The sequence below is a fragment of the Hemitrygon akajei genome, chromosome 24 (assembly GCF_048418815.1).
Source record: "Hemitrygon akajei chromosome 24, sHemAka1.3, whole genome shotgun sequence".
NCBI lineage: Eukaryota > Metazoa > Chordata > Chondrichthyes > Myliobatiformes > Dasyatidae > Hemitrygon > Hemitrygon akajei.
In genome coordinates this window covers 10,972,691-10,986,582 of record NC_133147.1, presented here as the reverse complement: position 1 = coordinate 10,986,582, position 13,892 = coordinate 10,972,691, and the positions used below count along the sequence as shown (strand labels likewise).

The window sequence follows — 13,892 nt, the reverse complement described above, 5'->3', positions numbered from 1 at the left end:
GTTCAATGTCCATTCAGAGATCTGATGGCAGAGGGGCACAGGCTGTTCCTGAACCACTGATTGTAATTGGTTCAAACTGGAAGTAGGACGGCACAGTAGCGTAGTGGTTGGCACGGTACCAGCAACCCGGGATCATTTTCCGCCACTGAGTTTGTACGTTCTCACCATGACCGTGTGGGATCCTCCGAGTGCTCCAGTTTCCTCCCACAGTCCAAAGACGTGCCAGTTGGCAGGTTAATTAGTCATTGCAGATTACTCCCGATCAGGCTTGGTCTAAATTGGGGGTTGCTGAGCGCCACAAGGGCATACTCTTCCGTGAAAACCTCCACAATCCTGAATCCTCTCCCCAGGACTAGACTTGCAAGGATCTAACATTGTGGCTTTATAAAGTACTGGTAAGGCCTCACTTGGAGTATTCTGAGCAGTTTTGGGCCCCTTATCATAGAGAGGATGTGCTGACATTGGAGAGGGTTCAGAGGAGGTTTTCAAAAATGATTCCGGGATTGAAAGGCTTATCATATGAGGAGCATTTAATGGCTCTGGGCTTGTACTCACTGGAATTCAGAAGAAAGTGGGGGGGGGGGGGTATCTCATTGAAATCTATCGAACGTTGAAAGGCCTTGATAGAGTGGATGTGGAGAGGATGTTTCCTGTGATGGGAGAGTCTAAGACCAGAGGACACAGCCTCAGAATAGAGGCTTGTCCATTTAGAACAAAGATGAGGAGGAATTTCTTCAGCCAGAGGGTGGTGAATCTGTGGAATTCGTTGCCACAGGTGGCTTTGGAGGCCAAGTCATTGGGCATATTTAAGGCAGAGGTTGATAGATTTTTGACTGGTCAGGACATGAAGGGATACAGGGAGAAGGCAGGAGATTGGGGCTGAGAGGGAAAATGGATCAGCCATGATGAAATGACAGAACAGACTAATTCTGCTCCTATACCTTATGGTCTCTCTCTGTGGTTTATCCCCTTCATTCACTGCAAAGATCAAGATCAAGTGCATGCTTGTATGTAACACCAGCAGTCAGCAACACAGCTCACTGGTTTATGATGCACTTCAACCCCTGCAAACTCTGTTATCTAGTGCATCTCCTGTACCATGAGATTTTATTTTACTTTTTTACTTTATAGAGATACAGCGTGGAATAGGACCTTCTGGCCCTTTGATCTGCACCGCCCAGCAATCCCCTGATTTAATCCTAGCCTACCGTAGATTCCGGATTTTAAGCCGCTACTTTTTTCCCACATTTTGAACAGCTTTGAACTTTGCGGCCTTTAATACGGAGCGGCTAATGCATTATTTTTTTTCATGCCGCCAAAAACATTTTGCCTCATAACAGTAGACCAATAAAATTGATGAGTAGTTCACAGAGGTCCAATGAAATTGTACGATAAATCAAGCGCACTTTCACAATTAAATTATTGTAAATCAGTCATTTGTACTCACCCTCATCAACATGGAAAACACTCGAGGAAAAGCATTGTGCTGCCTTTATGGCAGTTATTTAGTTTATAATATTTTCGCTTAGTAATTCATTTGTTAGTTAAAGTTAGAACTGTTTTAACTATATTTGTTTTCTGTACTACATCGCGGGATGCTATGACGTCACACCCGGTTTCGCCGCGTCTTGTGGGATACCGGTTTGCGATAAACGGGAAGGTGGGGGGCGAGTGGCGGAGCGAAAACGCTGCTTTTAAGTTAAAGGCGATCAATAACTTTTCCTGGTAGGCTGCAGTATATATATTTTTTACCAGTCGTTGGGAGATATTGGAATGTTGTTCAGTAAAGAAGTATACGCAACGTATATTTAAAAGTAGCCGCGTTACAGGCACGGTTCGAAAAAAAGCATTTGCAATATGTATTTATTTATGTTACCATATGGATTTAATTAAAAGTTAAAAAATCCTCACGTGTAATATCTTTCTGTGTAAATATCTCATATTACAACGTGGGACACCTGCGGCCTAAAATCCGGTGCGGCCTGTACAAGTAAAAAATTGATTTTATTTCTAAAATTAGAGCCAGCGGCTTTTAATCAGGTGCGCTCTGTAGTCCGGAATCTACGGTAATTACGGGACAGTTTGCAATGACCAATTAATCTACCAAGCAGTAGGCCTTTGGACTGTGGGAGGAAACCAGGCCACCCAGAGGAAACCCACGCGGTCACAGGGGAGAACGTACAGACTGCTTAACTGCAATGGTGGGAATTGAACCTGGATCACTGGTATTGTAAAGCGTTGTGCTAACCACTACACTATCGTGCCTCTCCATCTACTATAATCTCTGATTGCAAGAACTTACTGAACATAAATACCTTCCATAAATCTAAGTACATTGCATCCACTACTGCCCTGCACTCATAGATCAACATACCTCTTCAAAGTATGCCAGTAAAATAATCCAAACACATTCCCTTTCCTTGACAAAACCCTGACTGATTGGATTTGCCCTGTTGTTACTTCTTTCATATCAGGTTCGAATATTTTCCCCTTCGGAGGTTATGTTTTCCAATCACACAAAACCTTTCACCTTTCAGAAACGCAGGGAGTTCTGGGAAATTAATCACCCACGTCAATGACCTCATGGGCCAACTCTTTTTAAGACCCTGGATGAGAAAGGATCCTGGCATAAAATAACGAATACACTCCTCTCGAGTTTCCAGCTGAGTACAGGTGTGTCAATTTTAACTGACTTTCTGATGCCAAACTCTGCCATCTTCATCAGGGACAGTGCCTAGACATGTCCAGTCCAGTGGTATACATGTCCCTGTCGTCCACCCTCCTGATTGGTTAGTCCTCAGCCAATAAGGTTTCCACTGTCTCATTCTGTTTACAATTGAATTTCTTAAAAGCCAACATGAAGAACTGTAACATCGACATCAACAATTGAGAAACCAATGCCAAGGACAGGAAACTCTGGCAAACCGTCATCCAAGAAGGAACAACAACTTTCGAAGGCAACAGATGTGCAGGACTAGAAGAAAAGATAAGAAAAAGGAAAGTGAGGCAGCAACAACCAAAGCCCGATCTGCCATCTGGAACTACCTGTCCTGCATGTGGAAGAACTTTCAAAGCCATGATTGGACTCATAAGCCACCTCAGAGCCCATAAATAGATCAACGGAACGAAGACCATCACCTCGACCTCGAGGGATAGCCACGACGACGACAATTGAATTCCAGTGCGTAATTAGAGCAAGACTTTCTTCTTTGTTAAAATTCGACGAGTTTTATTTCAAGCCATTTGCTCTGTGTCTTTGGTAAAAGTCATTTTCCAAAGCTTTGACTTCTCTTCCAATTTCTGATTTGCAACTTTTGGATTTTAACTTATTCCTTCAGCAGAGAAGCTTGATGTGAAGTAGATCTTTAATTCATTTGCCTTCCACTTTCCTTTGGATTATTTATTACTCTCACTCTCCCCCTCCCCCCCAGTTTGTTAACCCTTTCCTCTCCAATTATTGTATTGTCCACTACAACAGGCTACCTTTCCTAGAAATAGGGTTGTGCTGCAACTTTCTTTAATGTGAAGTCACATCATCTGCAAGTGTCGAGAAACAAGAAATGAAAAGACTAATTTGGAAACACGAGCAAGTCCGCAGTTGCTGGAAATCCATAGCAACACATACAAAATGCTGGAGGAGCTCAGCAGGCCAGGCAGCGTCTATGGAAACGAATAAACAGTCGATGCTTCAGGCCGAGACCCTTCATCAGGACTGGAAAAGAAGGAGGAAGATGCCAGAATAAAAAGGTGGAATACAAGGTGTTGCTCCTCCACCCTGAGGGTGGTCTCACACCTTGGCATGAGAGGAGGCCATGGACTGACATGTCAGAACAGATACAGGAATCAGAATTAAAATATTTCACCCCCTGGGAAATTCTGCTACTGGCGGATGGAGGGGAGGTGCTTGACGAAGCGGTTCCCCGATTTACGACGGGTCTCACCAATGTAGGGGAGGCCACATCGGGAGCATCAGACACGGTAGACGACCCTAGCTGATTCACAGGTGAAGTGTGGCCTCACCTGCTGACTTTTTATGACACTCGCCCCTCCCCCCCCCACATAAAATCGAGAGGGTGAATTTGATACCATACTTCCAAGTCTAGGGTAGCAATTTGTGAATTCTGTAAGAATAAATCTCCATAACCTGATCAGCCATAATGCAGTGGTGGACTGTACTCTTAAATTTTCCTTCTTCATTGATTTTTAGCAATTCATAGCTTTTTAATTTTTTAAAAAATCTGGTTCCTTAAGATAGTCATAGCTGGGGGTGGTGGCAGGGGGTAGGGGGGAGTGTTGGAGATAAGCTCCCAATGGCATGCGTTTGAAATAGCCTCTGACAACCAAGTCCAGCTTCTGGCCTTCACGTGTGGCTTAGCTACTAAGCCCGGCGAAACCGTTTCTACTGACAGGAGAAGGGGCAAAGGCGGGTTACTGGCATCTTAAAACCAGTGGCTTCGGGCAGATGGGGCTCGTTATCTGTAGTTCGTAGCTCGTCTAGGAGAAGGAGAACTCTGATCTCAAACCTCCACTGCCTGGAGGCCGTACCCACTCATGGGGAAGGCTTCAGGAGTAAACCCTGAGGGAAAAATCCGAAACGGGAGTTCCCCAAGGCAGTTCAACATTGACTGGCAACTCTTGCAGTGCCGCTGGTGCCGAACTGTTATCAGTATCTGCCACTCCTTCGGGTTCATCAGGTGTGTAGCGAGGGGGAGGTTGCTACATGGGGAGCAGCTTGCTTTCCACATCGTGCTGTCCAGGCTTGTGTATGTAAATAACTAGGATGCAACATCCTTGGTCGACTCTGACCAACTGAGGCCTCAATCTTTTTGTTTATCTCGTCCTCTCCTCCTGCACCTGCTTTTTCACAATCAAGACCTTATATTTTTGGTAACAGCTTCTAACACTTTCCTTTGACAGATATTAACTGCTCTGTGATTTCCTGCTTGATCATAGAGTCACAGAAAATCACAGCACAGAAACAGGGCCTTCAGTTCATCTACTCCCATCAACCTGCACCCAGATCATAGCCCCCCATACCTCTACCAGCTATGTACTGATCCAAATTTTTCTTAAACGATGAATTCAAGCTCACACAAATCACTTGCGCTGGCAGTTCTTTCCACACTCTCACGACTTTCTGAGTGAAGAAGTTTCTGATCATGTTCATCTTAAAATTCTCACCTTTCACCTTTAACTCATGACCTCTGGTTGTCATCCCATCTAACCTCAATGGAAAAAGTCTGCATGCTTTTTATTAAGCAAACACGAGGAAATCTCCAGATCCTGGAAATTCAAGCAACACACACAAAAAATGCTGGTGGAACGCACCAGGCCAGGCAGCATCTATAGGGAGAAGCGCTGTCGATGTTTCGGGCAGACACCCTTCGTTCTGATGAAGGGTCTCTGCCCAAAACGTCGACAGCGCTTCTCCCAATAGATGCTGCCTGGCCTGCTGTGTTCCATCAGCATTTTTTGTGTGTGTTGCTTTTTATTAACCCTTCATAATTTTGTTTTAAATACCTATATCAAATCTCCTCTCAATCTTCTACATTCTAAGGAAGAAATTCCTAAAATATTAAATCTTTCCTTACAACTCAGATCTCCCAGACCCAGCACAATCTTGGTAAATTTTCTCCGTACTCTTTCAACATGAGAGAGAGACAGACAGAGACAGAGAGAGAGATGGGGGGAGAGAGTGGGAGGGACAGGCACACGCAGAGAAACAGACCTGTTGAAGTTTCCAGGCTATAGGGTAGAATGCAGATTTCTTGGCACAGACAGCAGTGGAGGCCAAGTTACATTTAAAGTGGAATTGATAGTTTCTTGATTAGTCAGGGCACCAAAGGTTACGGGGAGAAGGCTGGAGAATGGGGTTGAGAGGAAAAATAAATCAGCCATGATGGAACAGAGGAGCAAATTTCATGGGCTGAGCGGCCTAATCCTGCTCCCATGTCTAAGACCAGAGGAGGGGTGGGGGTAAGGGAGGGCAGGAATTGACTGGAGAGAGGGAGGGGGAGAGGGGGAGAGAGGGGGGAGAGAGGGGGAGGGAGGGGGAGGGAGAGGGAGGGAGAGAGGGAGGGAGAGAGAGGGAGGGAGGAGAGAGGGAGGGAGGGAGGGAGGGAGGGGGAGAGGGAGGGGGAGAGGGAGGGGGAGAGGGAGGGAGAGAGGGAGGGGGAGAGGGAGGGGGAGAGGGAGGGGGAGAGGGAGGGGGAGAGGGAGGGGGAGAGGGAGGGAGAGGGGGGAGGGAGAGGGGGAGGGGGAGAGGGAGGGGGAGAGGGAGGGGGAGAGGGAGGGGGAGAGGGAGGGGGGAGAGGGAGGGGGAGAGGGAGGGAGAGAGGGAGGGAGAGGGAGAGCGAGAGGGAGGGAGGGAGGGAGAGGGAGGGAGAGCGACACACACACACACACACACACACACACACACACACACACACACACACACACACAAAGAAAAAAGGGAATAATGAAAATAAATGGGGGCAGAAACTAGAGGAGAAATCATGTCTCCATCTACAGCTCAACATTAACACCAAGAATTATCTCACCACAGTGACAACACAGCAACGATGGCAACCACTTCCATGTTGTAGCTCTGCACAGAGGAGAGGCAGCGACAATGGAGGGATAATTGAAAAGGTGCATCGAAAGGGCCCTTTTGTGCAGTCTGTTTCAATGATTTCTTGTTGGCCATGCATGACACAAATAGAAATAAACTGTTGATTAAATTTATTCATTGGATTAACTCCAAGTAAAGGAACATTAATTTGATGACTTAGTGCAGTCAAGGCTACATATGAGATACACCAGATGTATTCTAACTCCTTTTATAAAACAGCACTAAGACTTCCTAACTCTTGAACTAAGTGTCTTGATTAATAAAGGCAGGCATGCCCATAGGAGTCGTGTCAGAATCAGAATTAGGTTTAACATCACCAGCGTATGTCGTGAAATTTGTTGTCTTTGCGACAGCAGTACCATGCAATACTAAACAATAGAGAAAAGAACTGAATTATAGAATGTGTGTGCGTGTGTGTGTGCGTGCGTCTGTGCCTGTGCCTGTGCGTGTGTGTGTGTGTGTGTGTGTGTGCGTGCGTCTGTGCCTGTGCGTGTGTGTGTGTGTGTGTGTGTGTGTGCGTGCGTCTGTGCCTGTGTGTGTGTGTGTGTGTGTGTGCGTGCGTCTGTGTCTGTGTGTGCGTGTCTGTGTGCGTGTGTCTGTGCCTGTGTCTGTATATATATAAAAATATAATCTATATACACACACTATATACTTACTGTAATACAGTTTTTATATTTATATCTATTCACAGTTATATTTAAAATAGTTAAATAAGTCATGTAGAATAGGAATTAAAGAAAGTAGTGAGGTAGTGTTCATGGGTTCAATGTCCATTCAGAAATCGGATGGCAGAGGGGAAGAAGCTGTTCCTGAATCATTGACTGTGTGCCTTCAGGCTCCTGTACCTCCTCCCTGATGAGAAGAGGGCATGTCCTGGGTGGTGGGAATTACGGATGCCACCTTTCTGAGGCATCGCTCCTTGACGATGTCCTGGATACTACTCGGGCTCATGCTCTAAGTGTGCAACCATCTGCAGCTTACTTTGATCCTGTGCAGTAGCCGCCCAACCCCTATAGCAGATGGTGATGTAGCCGGTTAGAATACTCGCTAAGGTATATCTGTATTCTGTGCTGCTTGTTTATTATGTGTATTTTGGCAACCAGTCACACGAGTGGGGGGGGGGGGGGGGGGCGTGGTAAATGCAGAGGGAATAAGTTCCGTATCCTTGCTCATTTTGCGGCCGCTTGGGGCTCGGAACTGCAGAGGTCACATCTTTTCTGACCACTCAATATCACTTAATAGCACTAAAAGATTGGATATTTGCTAATTGTGAATAAAGGATTCCACTCTTTGGAACAATCACTTCACGGGAATTGAGAGCGAGTCAGGCAAGTATAACATCTTTGTCTAGGGTCGCAGGCTGGCGACGATTATTTTGTTTTTGGATCTATTTCTTTGTTGCTATAATGCCTTTACCATCCAATCGTTGCTCCTGGAGCAGTCAAGTCAAGTTTATAGTCATTTAACTGTAAACATGTGTACCGTCAAATGGGACGTTTCTGTAAACCAGGGTGTAAAGCACGGTAATACACATAACACACAATAACTTATAAAACTAAGGATAAAAATCGACAGATGAATCACACATAAAAAACAAACTGAAGAGCATAAATTAAAAATTGTAAGGATTAACCAGTGCGATGTTCTCCCACGCACTTGAAAGACACAGAGCAGGAGAAGGATCCCCAGCCACCCTCTAGAATGACTTTGTCATTGTCATTCTTCAATACCCGAGTACAAAGGAGAACAAAATAATTGTTATTCCAGATCCCAAACAAGAGAAAATCTGTAGATGCTGGAAATCCAAGCAACACACACAAACTGCTGGAGGAACTCAGCTGGCCAGGCAGCATCTGTGGAAAAGAGTACAGTTGACATTTCAGGCCGAGACCTTTCAAGCAGGACTGGAGAAAATAAAAGATGAGAAGTTGGAGATAAAGTTTGGGGGGGGGGGGGGAGAGGGAGAAACACAAGTTGATAGGTGAAGTAAAGAGCTGGGAAGTTGATTGGTGAAAGAGATACAGGGCTGGAGAAGGGGGAATCTGATAGGAGAGGACAGGGGAGGAGCACCAGAGGGAGGCAATGGGTAGACAAGGAGAATAGTGAGAGAGGGATAAGGGGATGGGGGAGGGGGCATTACTGAAACACCAACTGAACTCTTTTCCATACAAGCTGCCTGAACTGCTGAGTTCCTCCAGCATTTTGTGTGTATGGGTTACTCCGGATCCAATGCATCATAAAGAACACAATAAAAAACACAAAAGCTAAAACGCGGTGTACACGTAAACCCCCAGCACCCAGACCGGCTCACACACTGTAAACTGGGTGTCTGTGAACACTTTGAAGTTCTATTTGAAGCATTCTGTTGACTTTTTCCAGGAGTAGATTACTGGCACAGATCTCATCTCTCAGATGCCCAGCCAGCTGGATGAAAGCTTTTCTAACAGATATCTGCTCAGCTAAGCAAGGATACAGAACCTCTAAAGATTCCTCAGAGCATTAACAGTGTACTGTACCATGCAGAAGTCTTAGGCACAGTGCCTGAGGCTTCTGTACAGTTCTGTAATAACTTTACGTATTACATTGTACTGCTGCAAAAAAAAGACAAATTTCATGTCATATGCGAGCGATGATAAACCTAATTCTGATTTGGGCGTCTATTGTGGACTGAGAGTGGGAAGGGGGGTAGGGAGGGGAGAAATCAGGATTGGGAAAAGGGGAATGGAGTGAGGAGGGAGCGGGAAGCACCAGAGAGACATTCTGTAATGATCGATAAACCAATTATTTGGAATCAAATGACCTTGCCCGGTGTCTCAGGGCTGGGTGTGTCTGCACCCGCATCACCTCCTTCTGCCCCGGCACCCCTTCTCCTCCACCTGTCCCAACCCCTCCCATGGCAGTCCATCCTCTCCACTCCCAGCATCCCTACCCCCCCCCAGATTTATAAACTCACTCTCTGCTCCACATTGACAAATACAGTACAGTGCAAAAGATGAGGAGTGAGTGTGTGAATCAGAAACAGGTTTAATATCACTAACTTGATAACTTTGTGGCAGCAGTACAATGCAATATATGATAAAAGAGAGGAAAAAACTAAATTACTATATTTGTTTATTTGTATTTAAATCAGTAGTGCAAAAAATAGTAAATTTAAAAAAAAGCAGGACGTGGTGTTCATGGGTTCAACGTCCATTCAGAAATCTGATGACAGAGGGGAAGAAGCTGTTCCTGAATCACTGAGTGTGTGCCTTCAGGCTTCTGTACCTCCTTCCTGATGGTAACAATGAGAAGAGGGCATGACCTGGGTGATGAGCTTCCTTAATGATGGACGCCGCCTTTCTGAGGCATCGCTCCCTGAGGACGTCCTGAAATCTACTGATGCTGCTGCTCATGATGGAGCCGAGTAATTTTACAACTCCCTGCAGGTGGCTTCCATCTTGTGCATGAGCCGTCCGCACCCCCCACCCCCCTTACCAGTGATCCAGCCAGTTAGAATGCTGTCCACAGCCTGTGTGCCTCAGACTTTTGCACAACAGTTCCTCCGAAATGATCAAAATAACACCTACTTTCAGTTCCCCAAAAACACCATTTCAATTATTCAATCATCATTTCACCATGAACAGAACATACTTTTCCTTTCTCAGCTCTGAAGATTAATATCAACACAGGTTAAATGAGCAGTCTTTTCTAGTGTGGATGGAATTTCTTAATAAAATATCTGACCGAGTATACAGTACAGGAAACAATTCACTATCCTAGTGACGAGACCCCGGTGGCGGCAGGGTATTCATTAGTCTCACAGCCTGAGGGAAGAAGCTGTTACCCAGTCTGGCAGTCCTAGTCCTCCTTCCTGACGGTAGTGGGTCAAAGAGATTGTGGGATGGGTGGTAGGGATCCTCAACGGGGTGCTCACATCATCAGTGATGAAGATGGCAGAGTCTGTCATCGAAACGTCGCTTAAAATCAGTACGTGTACCTGGCTGGAAGCCCAAGAAGCGTATATTCGTCTTATACACCAGGAAAGCACTAGATTCTCTTCCAACCTGATTGAGCTTGATACACCTCGTTAATTCAGAGGGAATTCTGAGTGAACAATAAATACTGTGAATGGCCAATTTCAGAATCAGGTTTAATGTCACCGGCTATGTCGTGAAATTTGTTGACTTAGCAGCAGCAGTACAATACATGAAAATAGAGGGAAGAAACTGAATTACAGTAAGATAAAATAGTTAGATTAAATAAATAGTGCAAAAATAAAAATAAACTAGTGAGGTAGTGTTCAAGGGTTCAATGTCCATTCAGAAATCGGATGGCAGAGGGGAAGAAGCTGTTCCTGAATCATTGAGTGTGTGTCTTCAGGCTTCTGTACCTCCTACCTGATGGTAGCAATGAGAAGAGGGCATGTTCTGAGTGATGGAGATCCTTGATGATGGATACCGCTTTTCTGAGGCGTCGCTCACTGAAGTTGCCCTGGACACTCGGAGGATGGTGCCCACGATGGAGCCGGCTAATTTTACAAGTTTCCGCAGCTTCTTTTGATCCTGTGCAGTAGCCTCCCCCCCACCCCCCAACCCCCATACTAGACGGTGATGCAGCCAGTCAGCACGCTCTCCACAGTCCATCTGTAGTAGTTTCTGAGCACTTTAGATGACAAACCAAATCTCCTCAAATCCCTAATGAAATATAGCTGTCCTGCCGCCTTTATAGTTGCATCAATATGTTGGGACCAGGTTAGATCCTCAGAGATATTAACACCCTGGAACTTGAAATGCTCGTTGTCTCCACTTCTGATCCCTCTATGAGGATTGGTTCGTGTTCCCTCATCTTACACTTTCTGAAGTCCACAATCAGTTCTTTGGTCTTACTGGCATTGAGTGCTAGGTTGTACATCCACAGTGTGTTTTTTCTTATTACCGTTTAAAATTATTGTGATATTATTTTATATGCTGCATGTGGTATAACCTCCAAGAGGACCACAACTTTGCTGTAGGGTTTGGAAGTCTGCGTGCCTTAATGACCTGGAGAGCTGTGTTGGCTGGAGTCAGGGCTTTACGCTTTGGTTCTTGGTAGGGTCACTCATGCCAAACAGGTCAAAGGGTAGACGCCAGGCTAAGAGTGGTCCACCGGTCCTCCAGGTTCGGGGGTTCAGCTCAGGGCCAACAACCCTGACTGGTAAAACAAATTTGTTACTGAAACAGCAATGAAGAACCCTTCTACATCTGAGGGCAATGGCATTCCTGAGTCTTCACCCAAGACTTGCATGACTGACAGTAGTGAGAACTGAGAGGATGCTACTGACATGATGAAGGAAGCCTTGAACACCACCAGATCCAGCCAATTTAGCTCTCCAGGTCATTAATGCACACAAGGCCCCAAAGCATGACACGGTTGTGGTCTTTCTGTAGGTTAAAGGCTTTTAAAAAGACTCTTAGATAGGCAGATAGATAAAAGAGAAATGGAGGAAAGTTCGTGTTAAATTGATCTTAGACTAGATTATAGGTTAGCAGACCATCATGGGCTGAACGGACTGTATTGTTCTATGTTCTATGATATCAACATGGGCAGCAGCAATACTTTAATTAAAATTCTAAAACTTTTGCTTCATTTGTACAAGATCACGTCTATCAAACTGGAGGTCACCTCTGTTCAACTTCACATTCTGGATCCCCCCCCCCCCCCCCACCAACCTGCCTCATTGGAAAAGTGCCCCTGAGAAATGAAACTCTTTGTCACCTAGACTGCTCCGACCTTTCTCTGCTCAGTCAGTCAGCAGTCTAGTACACAGCTGCTATCCTCACCCTCCTCCAATGCATGCCAGGAGATCCTTCTCTCCAAAGAGCAGAAGGTATTGCTTCCTGCTCCCACAACACAGCCCTCAGCTACCACAAGACACAGGAGTACAGTTAGACCTTTCGGCCTATCGAGTCTGCTCCACCGTTTGATCACGGTTGACTTATTTTCCCTTTCAAACCCATTCTCCTGCCTTCTTCCCGTAACCTTTGGAGCTCTGACAAATCAACAATCCATCAACCTCTGTTTTAAATACATTCAATGATTGGCCTCCAACAGATGTCTGTGGCAATGAATTCCACAGTTTCACCCCCCTCTGCTAAAGGGATTTCTCCTCATTCTCCGATCACGGGCCCTTTGGTTGATGGTAGCGGTCCACGGCATAAACAAGGTTGGGAACCCCTGTTCTAAAGGGAAATCTTTTTATGCCAAAGCTGACACACAAAAAACACAAGAAAATAGCAGGAGTAGGCCATTCAGCCTTTCAATCATACCCCACCATTCACTACCTCGACTCGACTTCTGTGTCAACACTGATAACATCCAACTCCACACCCATACAACTACTTTCCCTCTTTCCCTCATCTGCAAATTCCCCCCTCAGTGACATCATCCAAAACACAACGACAGGCTGCAGACGTTTGTTGGCTTCGTACACACGGGAGCTGGGACTTCACTTACTCACCTTGATACGGAGATGGCGTATTGGACGGCCGACCACTCCGGCCTTGTTTCTGCCTTCTCCCATCTTTCCAATCTGCAACTAAAACAAAAGAAGAGAAAATTTGTTGGCTTGGACACTGACAATGGTGTCGGCCTGGACACCAACAATGGCGTTTGCCTGGACATTAACAATGGCGTTCGCCTGGACATCGGCAAAGGCGTTGGCCTGGACATTAACAATGACGTTGGCTTGGACAAATGCATATGGGAATGTACAAGAAAGTGCACAAACCTTTCTCAATATGTTCGCTAACTAATTATGCGTTCACTAAGAGTCCATTGGTATTGGTATTTCAGGAGTGGGGGAAACTGGGAAGGAATGCATTCAATCATTATGTGCTGTGTTGTATGACATCAGTGATCATGATCTTCCATCTGTCTTTAATCTGAGAAGTTCTAATAAGCTCTTCAAAACTTTTGACTCTCCATCCGCTGATGTAACTCATGAATGCCAAACGCTGTAGGAGAGGACAAAGGCACAGGAAAAGATCTGTTCAATTAGGGTATCAAATATACCTTCCCACAGATTTTCCTCAAGTTCTTAACAATTTTAGTCAAAATGAAGAGAGATGGAAAAATGTTTTTGTCTTTTTCTGATTCATGTCCTTTTACTCTACAGATCTAATGCAGTGTGTGTGTATATGCGTTTGCCCACAATGTACATGTTAAAAAAAAAGATCGCCTTCGTACCTTCAGTTCAAGAGGATGTCTCTAAGAGTTTATGACATTGTGTTAGTAAGCCTGTTGGCAGCTATGCTCAAATTTC

The 13,892-nt window shown here is 45.3% G+C and overlaps 1 protein-coding gene across 9 annotated transcripts in view; it reads right to left on the bottom strand.

Moving 5' to 3' along the window:
* LOC140715866 (polycomb protein SCMH1-like) overlaps window positions 1-13,892 on the bottom strand; it is a 204,417-nt gene that overhangs the window by 154,482 nt on the left and 36,043 nt on the right. For all 9 annotated transcript variants that reach the window (XM_073028348.1, XM_073028347.1, XM_073028349.1 and 6 more), the window contains one exon: window positions 13,089-13,166. In XM_073028348.1, the coding sequence (XP_072884449.1) occupies window positions 13,089-13,151 (63 nt within the window). In that variant the 5' untranslated portion in view covers window positions 13,152-13,166. The remainder of the gene's footprint in view (window positions 1-13,088; window positions 13,167-13,892) is intronic.